We start from the raw sequence: 25,862 nt of genomic DNA, 5'->3' as shown, positions 1-25,862 counted from the left end.
TATGAATAAACTGTACAATGTCCATCACCGATTTTGCATGTGGCAACATTGATGACAGTGTACTCAATTCTTTGTACAGTTCAAGTCAATTTAAATCAAAACTATCACCGTGCTTCAGGAGGCTCTCTAGGTTCTTGCACTTTGTCATTAGTTGCTCTTGTTTTCCTATTTCGTTGAATTTAGTTATGTCATACAAAAATCCAAACTGTTCATGGTGTACTTGCAAGATATTAAACCTTTCATCAACAGCAGATACTGCTTTATCCCTCACAACATTAAAAAATTCAACCTCAGATTTCTTTTCTGGATCGTCTATGGGCATGATCTGCTGTACAGATTCTTCACAAAGAAGTGTCCCTGGCCTTTTTAACTCATATTAACTATGTATTTACTTTATGAAAGTTGGAGAAAACATTGTGAAAACGTAAAACATTGGCTGCCCAACTTCTGGGCTGGCAAAAGTTATACTGACTCACAGGGAAAAAAAAAAGCAGGAGAATCTTAGTACAACATATGGTCACTCTATACCAGGGGTCAGCAACCTTTCAGAAGTGGTGTGCCAAGTTCACTGTAATTTAAGGTTTCTCGTGCCAGTAATACATTTTAATGTTTGTAGAATGTTTCTCTCTATGTCTATATTATATAAATAAACTATTGTTATTATCTGAGGTCTTGGCCACCGGTCCTACTCAAGCCACTGCCAGCTGAGTAAATGAAACCCCAAACCGGCAGCGGGTTGGTGACTGGAACTCTAGATAAGGATCCCAGGCCCTGCTCAGCCCGCTGCTGGTCTAGGGTTCTGACCACCAACTCCTGCCAGCCAGGATCTCGGCCGCCAACCCCCCCTCAGCCCGCTACCAGCCTGGGATTCTGCTCACCCAGGCTGGCAGGAGGCAGAGTGGGGCTGGCGGCTGAGCTCCTGACTGGCAAGGGGCCGGCAGCCGGAACCCCGGAGTAGCAGTAGGCTGAGTGCTGCTGGCACCCCAGACTGGCAGCAGACTGAGCCACTCAACCCCCCACCGGCCCTGCTCAGCCCGCCACCAGCCCACTCAGCCCTCTGCCAGCTGAGTGAATGGAACCCCAGGCTGACAGCAGGTTGAGTGGTTCAGCTGGCCTGCTCAGTCCACTGCCAGCCTGGGGTTCCTTGGGGGTCCCCAGGCCAGCAGCAGGTGCTGAGTGGGGCCAACGGCTGGTATGCCAGTTGGCAATAGGGCAGCAGCCGGAACCCCAGAGCAGTGATGGGCTGAGCCGCTCAGCCTGCTGCTGCATACCATCAAAAATCAGCTCACCTGCCACCTTTGACACGTGTGCCGTAGGTTGCCGACCCCTGCTTTATACACTAGTAAGGAGATGAGCATATTACAGTTGTTGGAGGGTTCTTATCAGGAGTAACAGGCTATAGGAAAGTCAGTCAACATTTTTTGTTTCTCTGATGAAAACTGGCCCACTCCCTGCCTCAAACCAAACCTGTCACTAATAATTGTCAACAATTTAATTTTCTGTTTTTGGCTAAGATATTGATTTTTTTTAAAAAAAATATTGAAATTGGATTCAGGATTGTTAGCAAGAATTTTTGGCAAACAAAGTTGTTAAATGACAATCTAAATGGCAACACAGTACTGCTTTCATGCTTGGCTCACCCCCCAGCCTGCTGGTCCAACAGCTGCAATAGACCCTAAAATCCACCTCTTGGGGTGCAGAGTGGCAACAGAAGCAGCAAACCCTCAGGTGCAATCACACGCCAATGGGCACCATCACCAGCCTTACGGACCATGGTGAAGTTAGCACAGCATCGGATCTCAGACAGGTCACCCATGGAGCCACAGCAGCTCATCCTGCCCTGTGCAGCTCCCCCCGGATGAGATGGATCGCTGGCAGCTGCCAGCTCGGGGAGAGGCGCTCCCCAGCTAGGGTGGCCAGATCCAGACGTCCTGACTTTATAGGGCCAGTCCTGATATTTGGGGCTTTGTCTTATATAGGCACCAATTACCCTCACCTAGAGTGACCAGACAGCAAGTGTGAAAAATCAGGACAAGCAGTGGGGGTGAGGGTGGGGGGTAAAAGGAGCCTATATAAGAAAAAGACCCCAAATATCAGGAATGGCTCTATAAAATAGGGATATCTGCTCACCCTACCGCAACCCCTTGTCCTGATTTTTCACATATCTGGCTAACCCCAACCCAGCCCTGTGTGACATTCCAAACCTGGCTCGCTGCCCAGGAAGTGAGTTACTTTCACTTTCATTACTCAGCAGGCAGCAGAGGGGAGGGAGGAGAAAGAGAGGGCTGCTCCTGGGGAGGAGGGAGAAAGGAGGGGGTGCTCCATGGGGCGGGGGGGAGAAGAATGGATGTTATGGGGGACAACAAAGGATACTGGTTCCAGAGCCACAGAGCCTGCCTCACCTCACCTCAGCCGAGGGGAAAGAGTCACACTCACAGGTGAGCTCCTTCCCCAACCCCTACCCCCTCCCCTTCCCAGAGACCCCAGCAGCCAATCCCATTCCTCAGACTGTGCTGCATTCGGCTCTCTCTAGGACCCAGCAGCCCTGCTTCTACACTGTCTGGGCTGCCTGCAGAGTGATGCCCCCAGGCAGAGTGAGGCCCTACGCGGCTGCCTATTCTGCCTATGCCTAAGGACGGCCCTGCTCCCCTGTGTTCCCAGTCTCCTTGCCCAGCCAATCCCAGTTCACCTAACCTGGCTTCTCATCCAATCTATCTCCTTCCCTCCCACCCCTGGCCTTCCGTCACCTTCCCACCTCTCCCTTGCTAAGTTCCCCCTCCCCATTGTCTTCCTCCATGGGATCTTCATTCAGTCTCCCCCTTCTCCCCAACACTTTGTCGCACTCTCCTTGCACAGCTGGTCCCAGTTCTCCCCCTGCACACTGGTTTCCAGTCTCAGTCTCCTTGCACAGCCAGTCCCAGTCTTCCCCAACCCAGATCCCAGTCTCACACGCTTTGCCCAGCCAGTCCCAGTTTCCCCCCAACCCCTACTCCCTGTTTCCCCTTTTCCTCCCCATCCACCACTCTCCTTGTCTGAATCTACTCCTAACCCTCACCCCACGCCTGGCTCTTGTCCCCTCCACATTTGAATCAGGCAGCTTCCTTCTCCACACTGCCTGGACCCAGAGTTGGGCGTGCGGGAGTGGTAATCATCTCCCTGCTTTCATCCCTGGGACCCAGCCCACAACAGCAACTTCAAAGAAAGTGCTACTCAACCCCCAGCTGGAGCATGCCCAGCGCAACAGAATTTGGGGGAACTGAACTGCTAAAAATCTAAGACATCTCTACTGAGCGCACGTAGTGATTTTTCAAACACTTATAACACTGCCAGATTTGAGCAGATTATCAAATGGGTTGCAAAGGCACATCCCTGATAGAAAGGCCAAATTTCAAGTCCCTGCTCCAAAGCATGGAGATACTAGATATTCTCAAAGAAAAGGTTGCCAGAATTTTTAAACATGGACAAAATAATGCAGTTTTCAATAGCCTCATTCTCAGAGATGGCTGAACCATTTTGTCTAAAAAAATTTCAGAGATAATGTAGCCTGCAGCAGATCTCTGGCAACTGAAAACAGGGGCTTATAACAGGAAATGTCAGGCAACCGTTATCTGGCCCATCTATAATACGCACCGGAGGCAAAATTCACTCCATCTCAAAAAACAAAGGGTTTGAATGGGGAATGAATGAAATCTAGCCTATCTAACCTGGGACAAGCAGCCCTTCATGGCCACTACTCCAGGTCTGTGTTGGCCTCTTTGGACCTGGTTAAGAAATCGCTCCCCTGGAATGCAGGTGAGCAGGAACTGTAAGGCATCCAAATAAGGCACCTCAAATAGACCCCTCCCACAAGAACAGGGTAAGGTCCCAATACTCCAAGCACTTATACATGCGCTTAAAGTTAAGCACATGAGCAGTCGTTCAATGGGATTATTTCTGTGATTAAATTAAGCGCGTGTGTAGACGTTTGCAGGATTGGGGCCTAAACATGTATTTTCATGGTAGACGTTAATTATTCTAAACCATTCTAAAGGGTACAGGAACCCTTATACAAATCCCATTACTGTATATTAGTGACACAATCAGTTTAATGTGTTTGTGGGCTGGTCTACACTACGGGGGGAAATCGATCCTAGATATGCAACTTCAGCTACGTGAATAACGTAGCTGAAGTCGAATATCTAAGATCGGATTACTCACTCGTCCTCACTGCGCGGGATCGATGTCCGCGGCTCCCCTTGTCAATTCCGAAACTCCGTTGGGGTTGGTGGAGTTCTGGAATCGATATAAGTGCGCTCGGGGATCGATATATCGCATCTAGATGAGACGCGATATATTGATCCCCGAGCAATCGATTTTAACCCGCCGATACGGCGGGTAGTCTAGACATAGCCTAAGTCTGATCCTGAGAGAAGTCACTGGATGCTTTGCGGGTCAGCACCTCTGAAAATCATGCCATTTTTATTTGAATGTCTAAATATAGCTTTAGGGGTCTCACTTTAGTCACCTAATCTTGCAAATGTTGACCTTTATACAGGATTTTATATAATTTAAAAAACTTTGCTTTGGAAAAAAAAAAAGAAATGAACATGAAGGTGACAACTAAAAGTAGCAAAACTTGGGAATTTCAAAGTCAAGACATTCTTAATTTAAGATCTCATTCATTCTCCACTCCCCGCACCGTGACCAGCTATTGCAAGGTCACGCTTAGATCACTGTGTAGTGTCTTGTACTGTGAGACATGACCTAAGCATAAATGGATGTTTTAAGGCAGATCTTTACCTTTAATTTTGAGTTTTCTTGTTTTTAATGGTCTGGGTCAACCAACCTCAATGTCACTAAAATATAAAATTGTGGCTTAATAATGCTCTGTCTTTAATTAATATTTACAATGCACTTTGAAGATGAAAAGTGCTGTAGATAAGTGTTAAGTGTTATTACTATAGTTGAATCAATTATTAAGATAAATTGGAACCAAGTGACGGAAACATCCATCAGCTAATCTTACAACAGGTTGTTGTGTTAATACATTCAGTAATTAAGACAGAGCTAGCATGTCCTTCCGTGCAGGATATAACTTCTCTTTTCATACTCTTTCTGGTTATGCTTTCTGGCAGTACTTAATAATGCTATTGGACAATTTTCTCAGATCACTGCAATGAACCATATTTATTCCTAATACCAATTAGAGATGGGCTGAACTGTTTGACAAACCCTGGGTATCTTCAAGCCTGGGGTTATCCATAAGACTGTAGCTAGGTTAGAGGATGCACAATCTATATTTCTCCCTAATCTAAAGTCTGATCTACACAAGTTTTTTCTGTTGTAAATTTACAGATATAAGCTCTTTTGATATAAATACCTTTATACTGGTAAACTGCTTCCACACTACAGGATCACACAGATTTACCTATATCAATTTCTAAAACCAGTGTAGTTAAATCAGTAACAAAAACTATGTGTAAATCACCATAAGGGCTATCTGGGATGCCTTTACAGATTTCGCTCTATACAGCAATAGAACCAGGAATGCTGGAATAGTCTAGGTTGCTAGTTGCGACAGATAAAATTTAAAAGGATGCAAGAACTTGTTTGAGGAAAGAGTAGGTAGGGAAAATATTCCACTTAACAACTGGCCATACTAAAGGTGAGATTCTGGTGCTATTTAAATCAATAGCAAAGCAAAGGAACTGATACCTTAATGTTAAGCTATATGTGAATAATGAGCACGACATAATATTCATGATAAAAGAAAATATATTGAAGAATTACATAAGAATCTGGATTTAATATTAGCACTCACCTCTTGTCCTGTGGCAATGTCTATTGCTGTATAAACAGTGCCCGATGCCCTAGAAAAAAACAGCAGCCAAGAAGTGAGGAGATGTCCAGTGCCTTAGAGCAAAGTTAAATGCATGCACCATATCTCCGCCTAAGATGTTTACAAAATACATTTATTCAGCCAACACAGTATTGAGCTGTGTACAATAAGCCACCGCACCATGCAAAGGATGCAAGATAAAATCCCAAGCTCAGCACCTGAGTGAAAGGAGCAACCTGAGTCATTTGTTGTGACTAGACCTGGCCTAAAAAAAAAAAAAAAGCATTTTTTTCTATGAAAAATGGTTTTTATTGTTTTTCCTTTTTTTAAAATGCAAAACTAAAAAATGTTCAGAGGTTTTTTTTTCTTCCAAAACCCAAATTATTTTACACATCCAAATTGTGACAAAAATTGAAAAATTTTCATTTACTTCTGTTTTGTTATTGCAGGAAATAAGATACATCTCCCAATCAGCTCTACCTGTGTCCCCTCCAGATGATTTAGGGGTACACTTTATAGGCTTCAGAGGGAGCTGTGCTCAGTCCTCCTTTCCTAGGAGTGCTCTGGGGACTCTGGCAGTGGAGGATAAGAAAGCAGGCAAAAATTAGGGAAAAGGATTCCCGTTGTAGATCTTCCAGGAGTCACAAACTGAGGATTATCAGTGCCTGAGATGCCATTAGTCTACTACCCAAAGATTACAGCCTACAGTGTGTTTGCTTGTAGGCTTTTTACAGAGACACTGTTTGATTTCTTTAGTCTTAAAGCAACAAGCAATCCTTGACAATATCTGAGTTTTCCTAAAGGTTTATCTTAACATTGATGAAAAACATCTAGGAGAGATTCAAATATGGTTGAGCTGAGCTACTTATGTTTTTTTCTAGCTTCTTGGATGAAGCACTGCAAAGTTTATTTCCTATTCTCAACATCCCATTTTCTATGAGCTCTCTTTTGGTCTTTCACCATTGCACAGGTTTCCAGATATTTTAAATGTTTTCCTCAGAGCCAGAGCTTGCTGATCTTCACAACATGGATGGATGGTTTAGGAAGCCTGAGGTTCTTCTTGAGGCAGAGATTTTCTGAGGCCTCGGGCTAGCCCTGAGTTAACTTGCTATATTGCGCTAAGTGATTTTTAATCGTATACATGCATTTAGAGATTATGTTAATTTTATTTGTAAAATTCTGCTAGGTGAGAAGTCCTAGACTCCTAAAAATGAATACAAATAAATAAATAAGAAGCCCCAGATTCCTAAGCACATCAAGTCACTTGGCAGCTTCCTATTTTAGGGTGTCAGACACTTGAATCCTTCATCACCCTTACATTCACGTTTCATTTTCAAAGCAGATCTGGAGTCTGTCATAGAGCCACCAGAAAATAAAACGACACACTGATCGGCATATGCAGATTAGACAGTCTGTTTTTTCCCCATCTGTTCACGATTAAGAAAGATTCTTTCCCTACAGTGTTGCGGATGACTAGAATTGGGAAGAGGTAATACACAGAGTAAACCACCTAATGGGTTTAAATGTCGAGGGGCCATGGTAACATTTGTTAACACGACTGGAGGCTAACACCTGAATTAAAACATTGGTTTTCAAACTGTGATCGTCTAGAGATCCTTTCCCGCTTGTCTGCAGAAGTGGATGGACCAGGATGGAAATTTTGGGAAGGGAAGCTGGAACATTTACTTACTCTGAGTGAAAACCAGCTAATTTCAATTGAAACAGTTAGTGTTGCCCAGCATTACATGACCTTCACGTTAGTTCTGTTCACCTGGAAGCTGAAATATTTCCATAGCATTTTAATTTGCCAGGCTCACTCTTTTGTGCACCATAGACTCACTGCCTGTATTGGAAACAATGTTATCATTTGGCACGCTATGCATTCCTTTAATATAAATGCAAATGCATTTTTCTATGATTAATTGTGGAGATTAATCCAATTTGTTTTCATAAAAATCCAACAGTTTATTCAGAGTTGCTAATACTGAGCTGTACCTCCTTAGCTCACTCCTGTTAGGGTTTATTTAAAAAGGCTATTTGAATTAGGATGCTTTTTTGTAGGCTCCAGGCTATCTGCTAAGAATTTAGATAGGAACCAGACACTGATTTGAGCCAGTGTAGCCTTCTCTATCAAGCAGCCATAACGTATGTTTCCTAGGTATCTTGAAATGTCCTCAATCCTAAACCAAGGACAACCCCCTACCCCCGAAAAAAAAGAAAAGATTCAGTTCTGAAGCTCACCTATCTCCGAGTGCGACTCTGCTGACTAACGTACACTGTTTATTAGCCATATGGAGCACTGCTGAGTGATTGCCCATCCAATTCACTTTTCCTTATATCCAAAGCTCCTCTTCAACTGAAGTCTGCCGGGTAACCATGTCTTCCCCTCTAGTCTCCAGTCTCCTTATTAACAGCTACTGAAAGATCTAACCACTCATTTCCTATTCTATTTCTATCTTCAATATCATATTAACTGATTATTCGTAATAAATGCCAGGAAATCAGCTCAATAAGCTGTGTCATCTTCATTAACATTAACTAAATACATAAACACCCACATTATCTCATTTACTATGTCCCCTCCTGTAAATAAGCACATCAGCTCCTTGTCTCAATTGAAAAGCAAAGCCTGAGTGGAGAGCATCCTCAGAACAGACTTTACTTCCCACGTACTTCAGCTCTCTTTTGGGATCTCTATTCAGTGCAAGGTAAAGGAGCATTTACAATTCCCTTTGCCAGACTTGTGAAACACGTGGAACGAAATTTTGATATCAAAGTGGTCAAAATATATTTTCATCTTGGCTATAAGAATAAACTTCTGTCCTGTCCTCGTAAAACCAAAGAGGTTGTTTTTGTACGCCTTTTCTTTAAATGCAAACACTGCTCTGCATTTGTAAGTCCTTAATCTGAGTCATTATGTATTTTTCACATTTTGAAAAAAGATGGGAGTGTCTCAAAAAAGTTTCTTTCAGGGAAGCCTGCAATGATTCAGATGCTAATCCAAAATTCTGTGGTTACAAAATCAAACAGGAATTCTTAAGAAAGTTGACAGTGATGCTGAAAGTTAAGGCTGCTCAATATTTTTCATTATAAGACCCTGTTTCCAGGTGCCTATAACTTTGCCAATTTCAATCATTTGGGATGAAATTTTCCATGCGGGATGTTGGTCTCACGCTACTTTTTTTTTAAGCTTCAGCTAAAAAATTGTTTTGAAAGTTCAGCCATTTCCAAGAATGTTATTTTGCCTGTTAAAAAATTCCTACAGCTGTTTCATTGAGAAGCTTTAGTAAGTTCAAGTTTGAAAGTAGGGACTTGAAATTTGGTGGAAGAAAGTAGGTTACCCTAGTGTCAAGGGTGCCTTTTGCTGTCCTTCTGACATTGGATGAGGCAGGGTAAGTTGTGAAAAAGAAGTGTGAGATCATTTAATTAAATACTATCATAATGCAAATGCACATGCAACCTTAATTGTGTTATTTCCTAACTTTTAAAAGCTTGACTTTACAACTTTAACATTGTGTAAAATGGGTTGTTGGGGTGTTTTGGGGAAGCTTATATATATATATATATATATATATATATATATATATATATATATATATGAAGTTAACAAGAGATCAAAATGGTTCTGGTCTATTTCAAGTTGAATTTTGGGCAATAATTCCAGACAGTTCTTATTTTATCTAAACTTCTTTGCACGTTCATATTTTGGAACAAAATGTTTGCCATCAAAATAAGTTATTTTGGTAATAGCAACATTTATGTGCCTTGCAGTTCCCTGACAACCACTATACTCGTCACTATCTATAGTTCTAGGGTAAAGTGATCTGCTTAAAGGAAGAATGTGTTTGCTACAGTCTTAACATTGTTCTTTAGTGTCTGGACAGAAAAAGAAATGCAGAGAGAAGGAGCTTGTTTCTACAGATACATAGACCTTCCTTGTGTCCATTGCTTGCTGTTTTCAGCAAAACTTTCCACTTAGAGGCAAGGTCATGGTGTGTGCGTCTATCTCCCCTCCTCCCTCCCTCCCCAAATTCACATAATCCCAACTGAAGAAACAGCCTCTTAATTTCTTTGATAAAATTGCTGTCTAATACACTGGAGTACAGCATGTTAAATTTAGATTTTCTGTGAAGTTTTGCATAAAAGTGAATAACACATAATGCTCCTATTCTAGACGCTCAAAGTAAGAACATTGTTAGAATAATGGCTACTAAAGCTATACCTGCTTCTAAACTCTTGGAAAGATATTTGCTTCTACAATGATAATACATTGTTTAATATACAACCCAGGCAAAAAATCATATGGTTTCTCATAAGATTTCAAGATGGTTATCAGAAATGCAAATACTTTAATTCTTCTGTAAAGAATATTTTGTGGCTGTGGTAAATAACTTGCAGTAACACATGGTATAAGTGTTTGTTTATCTCATCACAGGACTGCAATTATCTCATCTTTGTAATGCACAGCTCTAGTGAGAATATGCCTCGTGCTTAATCTACATGTGATTAGATTTGTGATTTCACAGGTCAGAGAATTTCCACAAAAACAATACCATAAAGAGGCACCACAATAAGCATAGGACAGAAGTTCATTGAATTAAGAACTCAAGAAGTTAAAGAGACTAATTTCTCACTACTTACATACATGCGGTTTGACCCTGTTTACAAGATTTACATTCTAAAATGTATATTTATGGACATTAGAAAATACTCACGTTGGGACTTAAGATGATCAAAAAGTTCCTATCTAAACCCATTTAGAGCACCCTGTAAGGTGGACTGCGGCTTTGTTATATTATTGGTCATATTACATTTTATTTCTCGTTTAACTCTAACTAGCAATTTGACGTTGTACAATCAGAATAAAGATGTAGTTGTATCTATTTTAAGTGATATAAGGTAAATGAAAGTAATGAAAGCTGAAATTATTTGAAATTGTCTTCCCATAACTGCCCTTTCAAACTAGAGTCTTTTTATTATAAATCTAAAAGAAAAAGCAATGCGAGCTTGAAAAGACATGGTCTCTTCTTGTTCTGCATATACCAGTTCCAAGTCAACCAGAAGTTACAGAAAATTCAAATCCAATAATATATACAATGCACAATGATACCTGCTAACCTCAGTATCCTTAATTCAGTGATAGTTATTGCTGGTAACCTGAAGGCCCAATTCTGCTCTTACATCATGTAAATCAGGAGTAACTCCACTGAAAACAATGGAATTACAATGTTGCATAACTGGCTGTGATGGAGAAGAGAATCAGACCCTATCTGTAGTCAGTGTTAGTATTTAAAATGCACGTCACACACCGCACAATTTCAAAATTACCTTGTTCTTACTAGTCTGATAAAGTATACATGGGATTCCATTCTTGGTAAACGCCTAACACTTTGAAGACACCATGTTTCTGATTACTAGCAAATGCTGTCTTTTATGGCTAGCTATTGAGGATTCTGTGCATCAGAATGGATTGCACTTCTGTATGCATCCTTTTCATTATATATGCTGGGAAACAAAAGCTATTTAGCCTCTGAGTTTTGTTCTCAAATTACATGATTTTAAACCTGACTCCTGAAATATTCTCTTTAACCACTAAATGATTTTTGATTAATGTCATTTTGAGCTGTACAATAACACCCATCAGATAAAATGATAAACGGCATTTTTTATGCAATAAAGTACAAGGTAAACTTCTGTTTCTCTAGTAGGCCCATGTAATTCTTAGTCATATCAAAATTGGCTTCTTCCATGAAGGCAGGTGAGCCACACCACACAGATGAGGGATGACAAGTTTGCCATGTACCAGTAACTTATGCAATCAAGCCAGCCATCATGAAAATTTCTTTGATGACTCCTCTTGGCCGCAGGAAAACACTGATCAATGTGGAGAGAACAAGTACAATCGAAACAAATATTCTGAATGTATAAATAACTTCCTTGACTTCAATAAGGTAATGCCAGCAAAATATCTGGTGCATATTTATACATAAAACTCCAACTGTACCTACCCTTGACCAATTTTTTCAAATCGTGTATATTTCTTCTTAGGGTCACCAACACTCACAATGCTTCCTGAAAGAAAAAAGAACAAGGAAGCTCTCTTGAAAATGAGTATTATATTTTCAATGACAACCTGTGGCAAGTCAAAAATCCACCATTACTGCCTGGCATTATTGCCATTACGTGCAGTTTAGATTCAGCATGATACTACTAGAGCACACGGATTAGAAATAAGAGTATCAGTTTAATAATTCAGGTGGCATCGACTTTTTTTTAAATCCACTGATGAGTATGTTTGCCTCTGGAGCTGGAAAGAAAACTAAGAACATGAACTGTGGAGAAGAGCTCACATAACACTCAGACATGAGTTAACGAATAAATATGCAAATGAGTTTGTATGCTTAAATGTTAATGAGCGCTAGCATAACAATGCTAATTTCCTCAGAACTAGCTAGTCTCTTTATGATTCCGCAGCGGGGTTCATACTTTCATACACTGAACCCAACTTTGTTTTTGGACTCAACTTTTATAAACAGTTGCTATGTAGAGACTGGGAAGAAAATTTCCTGGAGTGACTCTCCACTAGCCCTTCCTTGGTTTGCCTTCTTAAAAAAACAACAGTTAACAGCAAATAATTAATCACAGGCTTTTGACAATCTTTACTGTGTAGGCTTCACTGTGAAAGAGATCGAATTCATTTATAGAAGAGCAACACTCTTGTCTTCAGTCTGACTTTGATCAGTAACAAACCTTTTACTCGATACTTACAGTGTACACACATGCTAATCTCACTACATGAAACGGCATTTTAAATGGATTAGAAGAGCAGCGGTGTTCTTCAGACTGCAGCTTTTACCTTCTTTAAAAAGTTATCTACCTAATAAGGTGCTGGTAATTTTATAAATAAATTGATCTCAACAACAAACTATGGTGGATGGAGTGCTGCCCTCTACTGAATAATTATTGCAACAATGGGCATTGATTGAAAGGCTTTGCATGTAATATTCAGAAAGTGACAAATGAATTAAGGGCGGGATTTTCAAAAGTGTGTGATTTAGGAGCACAAGTCCCATTGAAAACAAAAATGCTAATAATTTGGTAGTTTCTTGCTTGGCCAGAGATGTAAATGGGCTGAATCAGGTGCAAATAAATAGGGCAGTATTTGGGAAAGCGTGTGTAAGCAGAGTCTGAATGAGCTCTCGCCTGACATCTAGTGGTGAGCTGTGGAAAAGGACTTCAGGAGCTGATCTCATTTGCATGGGCACACTCACCCTGCCTAGGTGCTCAGCATGATGGGACTGCTTGCCCAAATGATCACTTGTGGCTGGTGTAGTTCCCTAGTCTCCTTGCTATGCTTGTGTGAATTGAGGGCAGCAGAACTGTACCTGGCATATGCCGATTGAGGGACTTACCCTCAGCTGAACAGCACCTGCTAGGCAGGGGACATGGGTTCCAAAACACGATGTGCTAAGAGAGGATGGGGACTGGTATTTATATCTGTTAGTGTGGGTCCAGTTAAAGGGTCCTAGATACCACTTAACCCCCCCCCTTTCCATGGTATAATAAAAGAGCTAATTTAGACTCAATTGAAGGTCATGTTACATGCTGCAGAGCTGAAATCACTGATATCTAGATCTAAGTATCAGACCTACATTGGGACAGTGTCTCTATCGCAAGAGACTGCCCAGTGTGTACCAGCAATGAGGCTCCTCCACTAACAGCTGAGAGCTGTGTTAAGTGGTGGGCCCTGAAGACATCCTGGCAATTGGCCAACTGTGAGGCTGGTAGAGAGGCTCAGCAAGTGGGCAGCTGGTGGAGAGATGCAGCCAGTAGAGAGGCTGGTGAAGAGGTGTGGCTGGCATAGAGGCACGGTGAGTGGGTGGCTGGCAGAGAGGCGTGTGAGCGGTCAGCAGGGTGGCTGGCCAAGAGGGCCAGAGCAGAGCCCCACAGAGAGGTGTGACAATTGGCAGCAGGGCGGCGAGCAAGTGCTCGAAGCAGCAGAGCATGTAAGGTGCCTCCTTACCCACCCAGGGTGGGAAGTGAACTCTGCAGATGAACCTCTGAACTCTGGGGAAGCACTAGCCCAGGACAGCAACTGTGAGTGGAGTGCAGAGGAGGGATGGGCACGTTAAAGGGACCTTTGGATTGCTGGACTTAAGAACCTGACAAGAAAAGGACACTGCCCAACTTACTTGGGAGTGAGTCTTTTGCTCATGGTTTATGTTTATAAACCCTAGTTGTGGTGTTTTCCCAAATTAACGCTGAGTTTCTTCCCTCCTTTTACTAAAAGTTTTTGCTACACTCAAGACTCTGTGCTTACGAGAGGGGAAGTATTGCTCTTAGAAGTGCCCACGGGGTGCTGTGTAATTGTCCCAGGTCACTGGGTGGGGGCTCAAGCCGGTTTTGTGTTGTATTGGCAAAAAGGAACCCCTAGATACTGAACCTGACCCTCGTTGCTATTGTTCCACCTGGCAGACAGGTTACATGTGCTTAAATTGAGCAATGAAGCCACAATCTTATAAACCCAAATAATACAAAATTAATGTTACTTGTTCGAGTCCATTTTCCTAGATAAAACATAAAAACTGATGAAAAAGTAAAAACTAAAGATTTAACGGCAGGGTAAATAGCTACTAAAAATTTAATGTACAGTGTATACTACTAAAATATGTTGAGAAGATTATTCCTTGACTGAGAAAAAAATGTCTGGAATGTGATGATTTTTATGCACATATCTGGAAATTTACACTTCTCTCTGTCCCACACACGCATGTTTGCCTGTAATTCCAAATTATGGACATCTAGTAGCGCTGCCAGTAATTGTAAGTAAGTCTCCTTCTCTCTCCTGTCTACGGTATTATTATGGCACTCAGTGCTCTGGTATCTAATGCTGATGGGCGTCTGATTGACTCCTCTCTGGCCATTGCAGTGGGAAACACAGATACTGTCTGGTGCATCCTTTAGTAAAAGAATCCTGCTGGTCAAGGAAAGTTCCCTAATGGGGAGCTGTCAGGAACGAGGATGTGATGTGGCACATGCTATACTACTCCCCCAACCACAAGCATCATGATCTGCCAGCCAGCATTTGCTACTGATCCCAGGATATGTTCTTGCTGGCTGGAGGTGCAGCAACCGGCTCCCACCTCATCCTATAAGAGTGCAGCGCAAGGTATTCTAACTGTATTTTCAGATTCCACGTCAAACATTTATTGAACTCAGCATTTCAGGGACCTTGCTAGTTAACTAGTTTACACTTAGGTGGAAAAGTGATAATCCCCACTCACTGACAAATGATTGATAAATGGAAGAGAAATGGCCTCTCTTCAAGTGTGTCATGGGTTTGCTCAAAGCAAACTTCAAACAGAATGACAGCACTGAAATGCTATTGATTCCAGTCCATTTATGCTCTGTGAAGTTGGTAGAGTGATTATATACAGCCACTAACCAACCCTTTCCCACAGATTGAGAGAAGTGCAATAAATGTGTTTAAAATAAAAATAATAAAATTGACATCCAGAAAGGAGAAATGAAATGATTAGATTTTAAAGTAATTAAATACTTCCTATGATAGAGCAGTGATTTCTGAGGAATATAAAAACAATTTCTCTGCATTGCTCTTTCAGTTGTAGACACACAATCACAACACTTTACTGTCCCCTTTAACCAGAGACTTTTTTTTTAGCAGGGACAAAATATATTACAAATGTTTGTTATTTTAAGAAACAGTAGTGTCCCAATGACAGTCGCTTGCTATTACCCATAATTAGAATGAAGGGCATTTTAGGCATAAAGGGAACTCACTTACACAAAAATGTTTCATGGTGAGTTGAGATTCATTATAGCAGAGAGGAGCTATATAGCAAGAGTTACTTCTTCACCTTGGGAATAATGATATGCTCTCCGGATCCTCTGCAGTGGCGAGGGACACCGGCTTCTGGGACAGGGTACACCTTCATTTTCATTTGGTAGATGATGCAGCAAGATGAGCCAAACTCTGTTTTACTCCACAGGAGGGACAGCTGCACAGAGACTTACTTCTCCTGCATGGAGCAGCTGCAAATGCTCTTTAGCCTGGTCCATGCCACAAAAAATACCTGTTGCTGACAACAGATGCAGCTGAATTGATAATGAACACTGTTTAGCGCCAATCAGAGCCTAGAATAAACTGTGTTCGGCATCCCTGCAGAAAGTGTACTTAAAACCTGCGGTCTGCAAGGTAGTAACTGCTGCATTCCAAGGGGAGTTCCGCAGTGGAACTCTATTAGAGCAGTGATGCATCCTATAAGAGTGAGCTTCCTTATAGGAGTAGAAATCCACTGAAATGAATAATGAAAGACAGGAGTTTTACTATATTCCATTTTGCTGCAAACAGAATTTCACTACAAAATGACTGGTAACTTATAGATAGGGATTGGTATGCATCTCTACAGAATTGTATCCAGAATCACTCTAGGGCTGTACTGAATACTACTAAATCTGTGTCTGTATTGACAGCAATAGTGTACCCATCAAGAGGGCTTTCCGGGAGCTCACTCAGAGATGTAACAAGACACTGGTTTCCTGCTACAAGAGATCAGAGAAGGAAGAGACTAACAAATACATTTAGGTCAAAATTTTCAGAAATAGCACTGATGTTGGGCATCTCAACTTTCAGGTGCCTAATTTTGAAAATTACTTCAGTAAAATTAGTTACAGTTTCTCCTCTCTTCTTCCTTTTACACCAGTGCAAATCAGAGTAATTCCACTGAAGTCAACATTACACTGTTGTAAGACCCCAGTTCAGGGATAGCACCCCCTAACACAGGTCAGCACTTAAGCATGTGGCTAACTTTAAACTTACAGTGAAGAATATGCATAACTGCTGTCCTGAACACAGATGGACTTAAGCGCATGCTTAAGTGCTTTCTCAAATAAAGGCCTAAACCAGGCATATATGAACGCACAACCAGGACATTTATGTTTTACAATTATAATGGAAAATATTAACAATTTCATTGTAGACAGAATTTCATTTTATGCCATCTCAATACTAGAGCATTTACTCCCCAGTAAAATATGTGATGAAAGCAATCACAAAGGGGGAGGGATAGCTCAGTGGTTTAAGCATTGGCCTGTTAAAACCAGGGTTGTAAGTACAATCCTTGAGGGGGCCATTTAGGGATCTGGGGCAAAAATCTGTCTGGGGATTGGTCCTGCTTTGATTTGAGCAGGGGGTTGGACTAGATGACCTCCTGAGGTCCCTTCTAAGCCTGAGAGTCTATGATATTTCACACAAAAGAGAATTAAACTAATTTGAAGGCTAGGGTTTCTTTCTAAAATCTCCATGTCACATATTTGCTCGAGGCAGACCTTCAAAGACCTTGCTCATGTGGATATCAGATTCCAGAGCTAGCAAAAGGAGATCAGGTGGTCGTAATGCTTCAAAGAAATAAATGGAAATAAATCCAGGGCTCAGTTCTAAGCTGAGAAACATGGGCAATTATAGCTGTACATCTTGAATAATCCATTGCTGCAGGTATGCATGCCTCATGAAACCAGCAGTATGCCTGGGGATCTCATGTTAGAAGCATGCCTCAGATATTTAGCCTCAGCTAAAGTAGCCATTATGAGTTAATATGCAAGAGGGCAACTACCTGCACTAGAAAATATCTACTAACTCACTTCATTGTCTCCTGAGCACTACTTCTTTGAGATCCAACTCTTAATAGATCTACCATAGAATCATAGAAATATAGGACCTGAAGGGACCTCAATATGTCATCTAATCCAGTCCCCTGTGCTCAAGGCAGGACTAAATAATAACTAAACACTCTTGACAAGTGTTTGTTTGTCTAACCTGTTCTTAAAAGCCTCCAATGATGAAGATACCACAACCTTTCTGGGCAATTTGTTCCAGTACTCAACTGTCAGTTTTTCCTAATGTCCAACCTAAACCTCCCTTGCTGTAATTTAAGCCCATTGCTTCTTGTCCTATCCTGAGAGGTTAACAAGAACGATTCTTCACCCTCTATCAATCTACCAGTCAATCTGCAAAAGGCACATTGTCACTGAAAACTCTACAGTAGCGTTTGGGTTCACACTTCTAAGGGGTAAGCATTAGGATTCATATCAGATTGTAAAGATTTTGTTAGTTAATACTAGCAGTGATGTACAAGAGAAATTTGAGCACAGGTACAAGCATTAACATTTGCCTGGTCAGTGAAGAATCACGCTCTCTGCTGTGACGAGGTGGCTGTCATACAGAGCCTGTTATAAAAGTGTTGCATTACAGAGTATCTCAAACTTTTATTCATTTTAAGGACACATTTTTCTCAATTCAGAATGTTGTTGACTTCAGAATCAAATTTAAAATGTTAAAAAAAAAAAAAGATCTAGAACTCTCCACCCAAATTATTTATCAACTAGTTAGAGCTGGGGACAGACTGAAATGGTCTGTTCTTGGAATCTGAGTATCTGTCTGCTGAGAGAGAAGCAACGATCAGTCATTTTGCTTAGAAGCCGGAGTAAATCTCTTTTGCTCTAGACTTACCAGGATTTGGAGTACATCCCTGGACCATGACCAATTTTTTTTTTGGCGTAGCTCACAGGTAGACTCATTACAGAATTATTTGGTTATGAATTAATTGTGACAAAGTCTCACGTACATACTACAATGGATGCATTGATGGTTAACTACTGAGAGATGCTTGCAGAGATGTAACGTAATCAGTTCTCAATGATTTTTAATCAGCATCTGATTACCCCAGATTACTGGCACCAGCTTCTTTTTATACACTTTTAATGAGTGAAGCTAAAAAGTAAAACTTAACTGAGTATAGTATAAAGACAGATTTCCATTATAGGCATTTTTTTCAGGGTTTTATAACTTCCATTGTTTTTTATCTATCTTGATTTGATAACAGACATGTCACAGCATTTGAGCACCAAACCCAGCTCCAGCACCCTTTAAAATGCATCCTGTCCTGCAAGAATGGAGCATCTTTATAAAAAGGGACTTAGCCTTTTAAAATGATCACAACTTTCAGGGCATGAGATTCCTGGAAGGGAGGAGGAATTTTAATGGGGTTAGACTATGTCTATGAATTACATGGTGACTCTAGTAATATCATATTTTGTTGAGATCCCAACAGAATTTACAAGCTGAGTAGAAACAGGCTGAGATGATGCCTAGCTGGAAGAACTCCAAGGAATACTTAGATGCTACAGGAAGTAGTAGTGGGTATTCCATGAGCAGCACTGTAATGTAGACCCCTGCAACCTGAAGGCACCCAGATACAAGTCTCAGGTCAGGTCGAGTATGAAAACAACACTCTTTGGCTCAGGTCAGGATATTTTTAACATCTGCGTGTACAGACTTCAATTTTCTGATGCCCTCGTCCAACTTCCTATTTTTGCCTCTCTTCTCCTCCCTACTCCCCTCCCTCCCCTTTCCCAGTCTCCTCCCCACCATTCCTGTGCTCCTCTCTCCTTCCACCCTTCTTTCTTTAGTCTCGTTCCTCTCCCTTCCCCACACCCTGTCTGAGTCTCTGGCCAGTGGCCCATAGCTCTCCGAGCAAAACTAACACCCTACAAGTGTCCGGCATGAAAACAAGTCAACATTCTTGGGCTTGAGTTGAGTTCTGGTCAGGCTTTAATACTACGCCTGAGCAGACTCTCAGTGTAGTGCTGCTCTGTATTAACAGCTGAAGCTTTCCACCCCAGAGGCTGCTGCATTTCAATGCTTGGTGCCTTGTATAGGTAGTTTTAGTTACTGGACCAAATTCAGCCTTGGTACATATAAATGCCAGAGAGCACAGAACTGTAATGAAGATACAGTCATAAGGATCTCCCTTCTATACCACTAAGTCTGCAATCTGAGTTTAATAAAGGTTTATATGAAATCACAACAGAAACAATGGCTTGTAAATATGAGTATTTACATACTAAGGGCTAAGCTATAGCTTAATGAACTTAGCCATGCTGGGGTGGGAGGAGAGGAGGTGCATGGCCAAAACAGCAGTAATTGGCGGCATTCTGCCACTGCAGACCCAAAACATACATAGTATCTCGAGGGGAGGGGATGCTCACCAGAAGCACTTACTACTACTGTAGAAGAGGTGTAATACGTGTTTTCTGCTCAGCTCAATGGACACCTGTTGGCGACTCAGTAAACCAGGGGTTACTAGGCAACAGTGTTCAGCTTATCCAGAAATGTTCTCCCTCTCTCTCTCTCTCTCTGCTGCACATTAGAAAGTACACGCAGGCAAATCACAGCTGCCCACTGAGAAGGAAGGGATTCCCTCCATCTCTGTTTCCCGTCCATAGAGCACAATCGCTGGGTGTACAAGAAAGCCCAAGTGCCCCAGTGACACTAAAATAAGGACATTCCTTCTGCAGGCATACAGGAGGGACACATTTAGACAATGCTTTATAAAACAAGAGGTAAGGGCAGGACACTTACTCAATTTCTCTAGGATCTCTTCATCCGTCATCTTGGATTTTTTTCGTTGCCGGTCTGTGTTTCTGTACAAAGTGTTGGTGTTTGAGTTCTCAGGCTGAGGGGTCGTAGCCTCTTTAACTAGTGCTGGTGCAGCAATAGGTTCAATTACAGACCGGGTGTAGATCTGCAACAGAAAATTATTTTGGGGTCAGAAAGGTGGCTATGGAGATGGATCCCCATGAGATTTTATCTCACATATAATTTTTTATAGGGACTCTGCTAACTTAAGTGTCATACTGGAAAAAAACAAAAACAAATTATGTTCCTTTACTTATTATCACCAATGGCAACTTACATTAAGGTGTTTGTTTCCTTTGTGCATTTCTCAAAATAGGGACAATGAAAACCAATGAAGTTAGTTTTATCCTTATTTATAGTCAGTTTCATTTTTAGGTTCTTGGTGCTGCAATTTTGTATTTCAAACCCTGGAGGGGAACATTTACTTGCTTATAGTCTGATTAAGCTCTGAAGGGTGACTGTAAAAATGACATTGTGAGGCTCTGTGTCTCAGTGATTCAAATTCTCTGCTAACACATACAGCCTGGGAAGTTGGGCTCTTTCTGACCTGGGCTCAAACTCCAGGCAAGAAGTGCTGGGAGAGCAAGAAGACAGACACTTGGGGAAGAGAAGCTGTGCCAAGTTTGGTACCAGGGTGAAAGAACGAAACTTCAAAGAGAGAACAGATACTCAAGGAGGAGAGGCTAGGCCCATATGAAACTGGGATGAAGACAGTGTGTCTGAATTCTATTTTGAAATTCTCTGTGCAGAGTTTAATAAGTTGGACTCCCAGCAGAGGAAATGTGGACATTTTAAGGGGAAACTGAGGCTGGCCTCTGCAGAGCCATGCTTGGCTAGTAGGGGGCACGACAGGGAAGGCGCATCTCTTGAAAATCAGTAATAAAAAGATTTTTGGAACTCAGTTAAAATTGCTGCTGAAGATGCATGAGGCAGAGGTGTATGCAGCTCATCCTCCAGAGCAGTGGCGGGCAACCTGCGGCCCGTCAGGGTAATCTGCTGGTGGGCCGCATGTGGCCCATGGGCCTCAAGTTGCCCACGACTGCTCCAGAGCCTGTGATGGCCCTGTAGAACAAACAGGAGTAATTAGTAACAAACACTTATTTTAGGTCAGTTAAATCAGAACATCTCCTGCAGAGCAGTACCCAGCACTAGCTCTGTGCCTTTGCGATAGACCTTCTATAAATTATTTCTGTTGCACAAGGGCTAAATCCAAAAATCCTTACTCAAGCAAAACTCTCAGGCATTTCAAGGGAGTTTCCAAAGGAAAAATTGAGGAAGGAATTTTGTATTTGTCCAAATCCTTTAGGATTTGATCATCGCTTCTTTCCACTCATTAATCTAAATAATCTTACTATTGTAATAGAGCAAATTAAATGTAAATGCAAGACAGCTACTACTATTCAGAAAGCTGTTCGCTTTTCTTTAAGAAGAAGAAAATCATCTAAAGAAAGGTAATGACATGTAGACATTATTATTTTGCTTCTGGAGCCATTTTGGTCTCATGTTACAAATAACAGCTCTGGAGAAGCTAGTCTATCAGATTGGATCTTGGAATCCCTAAAAGTATGTACTGACCTCACAGATCACAGCTCTAAAGGAAATATTAGTCTATCTAGTCCACACGCTAGGAGTTGAAGTATGAACATAGAAGAGTTTTGGTCTTGATGGTAGCAGTTTCCACAAAAACTCAGTAGCACCCATGATGCAAACATTACGCAAGCCAACGTCTGCTCAACTGAATCACAATGATCAGGTTAGATTCAGCAGGACTGGATATGGCTGATTTGGGGTGGTCTGTATTTTCATCCTCTAAAGATTGCATTTAGATATGACAGATCCCACCGTTATAATAAAAGGTCTTATTATTGTCATGATGGGGACCACATCTTAATAGAGTCACTATCCTGCGGAATTCCCTCCTTCAATTTGTGATCTCGCAGATCACTTCTCCCATTCACAACTGTGTATCATCCCTGTAGTAACTACAGCAATTGCGTGCATAGAATAGCATCATTAGGAAAACATTTATATATTTTATCTGTCTTTAGTATGACAAATACTTTGTCCTGTTAGAAGACAAGGAATCGCATTGTCTACATCTGCTCTACATTTCATCTCCCTATCACATCTGTTCAGTCTCTCTCTCTCTCTCAGCAAGGAAGCAAGCAGGAGAGCTAGCACTATCACAAGCCTTCTCTCCACTGACCGTGGCTAAGTCCACGTTTGTATATATGTATTTTAAGTAACATAGTATTACATATACACAAACACAATATAAAAACTGAACTCAGAGTTTCACAATACCTATTGGCATAATGGGAAAAGCTAAGGATTACATGAAAAGCCTCAAATCAGAATCTCCTGGCTTCTGTAGGTTCATGCGAATTAAAAGCTAACGTCAGGATTCTAACACTGAGTCTTCACCCAAAAGGGACTCTATACACTTCCCTATTATAACAGATACATTTCTCAATTATACCATACAATGACACCAGTAACCAAAGCTGCTAGTGAACTTACTGATTTTGTATGCTCAGGTCGTGGTGCAATAATAGGTGGAGGTTCATTGTCGTCTTCTTCTTCTTCATCATCTTCATCCTCTTCTTCTGAAACTGGGGGAGCTAAAGGGGGTTCTGATGCAGTTTTTGTGCTCTGTGGATAAAAGGCAGTAGCATAACTGATTGTTCACTTATTCTTTAAAGATAGCAATGGAGACTTGTTAATAATGTACAGCATTAATCTACTCAGACATAGCAGAGAATTTTACATTTATATATAGTTGTAGAAACCTCAGTTATTAGTTGCATATGGTACATTCTTTTTTTATGATTACAAATATATGTAGTGTTTGGTTAATGTATATTAAATATATGTAGTGTTTGGTTAATTTGGTGTTTTTCATCTGCCTCTTTATTTATTCATGGACAGTCTTGGTACGGTACTAGCATTTGGGCTAGTGAATTGTATCCTATGCTGCATTATTAGAGGAATTAAGTTAAATAAAGGCAAATAAATCATTCATTTACATACTTAATGAAAGACTAATTCAACTGAGAACAATACCTGAACAGATGCAGGAGTTAGAAAATCACCTCTAGTTCATGGTGTATTGCTTTGGTAACATGTTTGCAGAAATGGTAACAGTTAATTAAGCTAACAAGTCTACCAGTTAGACTAATTAATGCACTTCAAATCTCAAAGGATCCTTCCTTAAGTCTAACAGGAAATTCTGTATTATAGAGAAAAGCAATTCTTTATTTTTTTATTATTTTACCCTGCAGAATATTATTTTTTCCTGTTTATATGCTTTTCACATTTATCTTCATCTAATACTTAATGCTTAGTATTTCTGCTCTTTGCCAGGTTTCAGTGAATCAGTGTATAAAGTTAATGGGGCTGCAACTACCACAAGCCCAGCTACTATACCTAAAATGTGGACTAATGACTCGAATTGCCAGAAGAAGAATAAACTGGGGGAAAAAAGTCCAATCAAACATTTACCAAACGGTGAAAGGAATGTTATAGGGGGGTTAAGAGAACGAACACAAAGAATAACATGGTTATCAAAGCAGAATCTTAAGCTGACTGCGGACACTTGTTCTAAATAATCAGGTCTCTCACATAACCTGTGAGATGGCCACTTCTCTTCAGTACAGTATCTGGTATCAATGTTAGAAGGGACAGAAATAATTGTATGGATCATCCAGTCTAAACTCCTATAGTTTGCAGAACAGTTCACTACACCATTCCTACCACTGCCTTAATTAATTTGTCCTTAAATATATATACAGTGATACTGCATCTCCCTTGAGAATCTATTTCACTGCAAAACTGATTTTACTGAAAATGGTGACCTGTAAAAGAAGTTACTAAAGTGTCAAAACTTTAGAATTATAAACTGCATAACCCAGCTACCAGGTCAGAGGAGCATTCACCATATTCTATATGATATCATGCAACTTTCCCAGAGTTTGGAGCTGTCTTAATGTAGGTGGTAAAGAGTATATATTATTCTGTAGCATATCACATGACTGTAAGGTTTCCTGTTTAATATTAATATTTTACACACAGGGTTCCATGGATGATGTGACAACACTAGAATTGTGAAGCTAAACTATATACAATACCAGACTTGTATTACTGGGTGAAATTCAGTTAGTAGGAGCTGAATGATTTCTCTGTACTGCAATAGAGCTCCCACCTTCCCTTTTATATAAGATTCCTGTTGAATCTCTTGAATAGGCTATTGTCGTGTAAGAGCTTGTATCTTGCTACTTGTTATATCCCACAGGATGAGATACAGTGATAGTTCCTAAGGACGCCATAACCACTGGTAGGAACCACTTTGAAGGCCATACTGATTATATTCCTATGTGACTGCAGTATTCGTCCAGAAATTTATTTTATTATGGATAATGGATCTGGCTTTAGTTAAAAACCTTAACTGTGAAATTGAGTCACTGAATTTAAAATAAAGGCCAAATCTCTAATTAATGATTGATATTTAATGCAATAATGTTAATACTGATGAATTCAGTCAATATTAATATGGAGGTCATAAATATATCTCTGGGATTTCCACAGTAATTCAGCATTAGTTATAATTGACCAATGTTTAAAACATTCTTACAAATTCTTTCCGTGAGTTTTGAATAATTTCTAACCTTACTTATGTTCAGTCATATATCTAATTAAATCACAGAATTAGAAAAGCAAAAAAATTTAGTAGAGATTTTATTTTAAGATGGAAAAAACTACACTAAAGTGTAGTTAGAGAGCCTGGAATAACACACTGTACTAAAGAATATAAATCATAAAGGGCTGGGAACAGTAAGCAATTCCTCGTCAAGAAACCCAGGCGTTAATCTGTCTGTCAGGTATTAAACAGAAAATTAAAAATAGCCAATGGAATCTAAAGACCACTGCTGCAAAGCTGTTGTGTCTGACTTCTTTCAGCAGAGGAGACTAATATTCTGAATACCAGAAAATTCAGAGTTTATGGCTTACTCCATCACACTTACCCAAACACCATAAATGAAATCGCTGTTATTTTTTTACACTCACCGAAGGATGGGCTGCTATGTATCCATGGGCGCTCTTATCTGAAAGGTGCAAAGGAAGATTAGCTAGATACTTTTCATAACGAAGCTTGTTCTGAGGAATCCAGCAAAACAAGTTCATGCAAAACTCGCCAGATTTCATTCACAACACACCTTTGGCAAAACCAGTTACTTTATAAAGATGACAGGAAGATGGTGGAAAGATCTGGGCTATTTCTTTACTACAATGTCTACATTTTACTTTAGTGTCTGTTTTCCATGTTTCACTCTACCCCTCTCATTTGGGATAGTAAAGGGAAGCGGTCCAGCACACGTCCTTCACCAATAGAGAGGGTAGTTTGAAGTCAGGCTTACAATAAAGTCACTTGCATAAAAAGATTGCAAATACATGCATTTTTCTTTCTAGTGGGGTCAAAACCTTCCTATAGAAAAGGTTCAGTATAACCCCCTTCATATTGTTCTATTATTATGAAGCCATGATAGCAAC

At 40.7% G+C, this 25,862-nt stretch overlaps 1 protein-coding gene across 3 annotated transcripts in view; it reads right to left on the bottom strand.

The window, feature by feature from the left end:
* The window catches only part of PAK3 (p21 (RAC1) activated kinase 3), a 187,887-nt gene that overhangs the window by 11,899 nt on the left and 150,126 nt on the right, over nucleotides 1-25,862 (bottom strand). For all 3 annotated transcript variants that reach the window (XM_050965163.1, XM_050965162.1, XM_050965164.1), the window contains 5 exons: nucleotides 25,380-25,417; nucleotides 22,836-22,967; nucleotides 20,259-20,421; nucleotides 11,827-11,890; nucleotides 5,801-5,849 (listed from right to left, as the gene is read on the bottom strand). In XM_050965163.1, the coding sequence (XP_050821120.1) occupies nucleotides 5,801-5,849; nucleotides 11,827-11,890; nucleotides 20,259-20,421; nucleotides 22,836-22,967; nucleotides 25,380-25,417 (446 nt within the window). The remainder of the gene's footprint in view (nucleotides 1-5,800; nucleotides 5,850-11,826; nucleotides 11,891-20,258; nucleotides 20,422-22,835; nucleotides 22,968-25,379; nucleotides 25,418-25,862) is intronic.

The sequence above is a fragment of the Gopherus flavomarginatus genome, chromosome 8 (assembly GCF_025201925.1).
Source record: "Gopherus flavomarginatus isolate rGopFla2 chromosome 8, rGopFla2.mat.asm, whole genome shotgun sequence".
In the NCBI taxonomy this organism is placed as follows: Eukaryota; Metazoa; Chordata; order Testudines; family Testudinidae; genus Gopherus; species Gopherus flavomarginatus.
The sequence above is the reverse complement of the archived record's forward strand: the minus strand, read 5'-3'. Positions and strand labels throughout refer to the sequence as shown.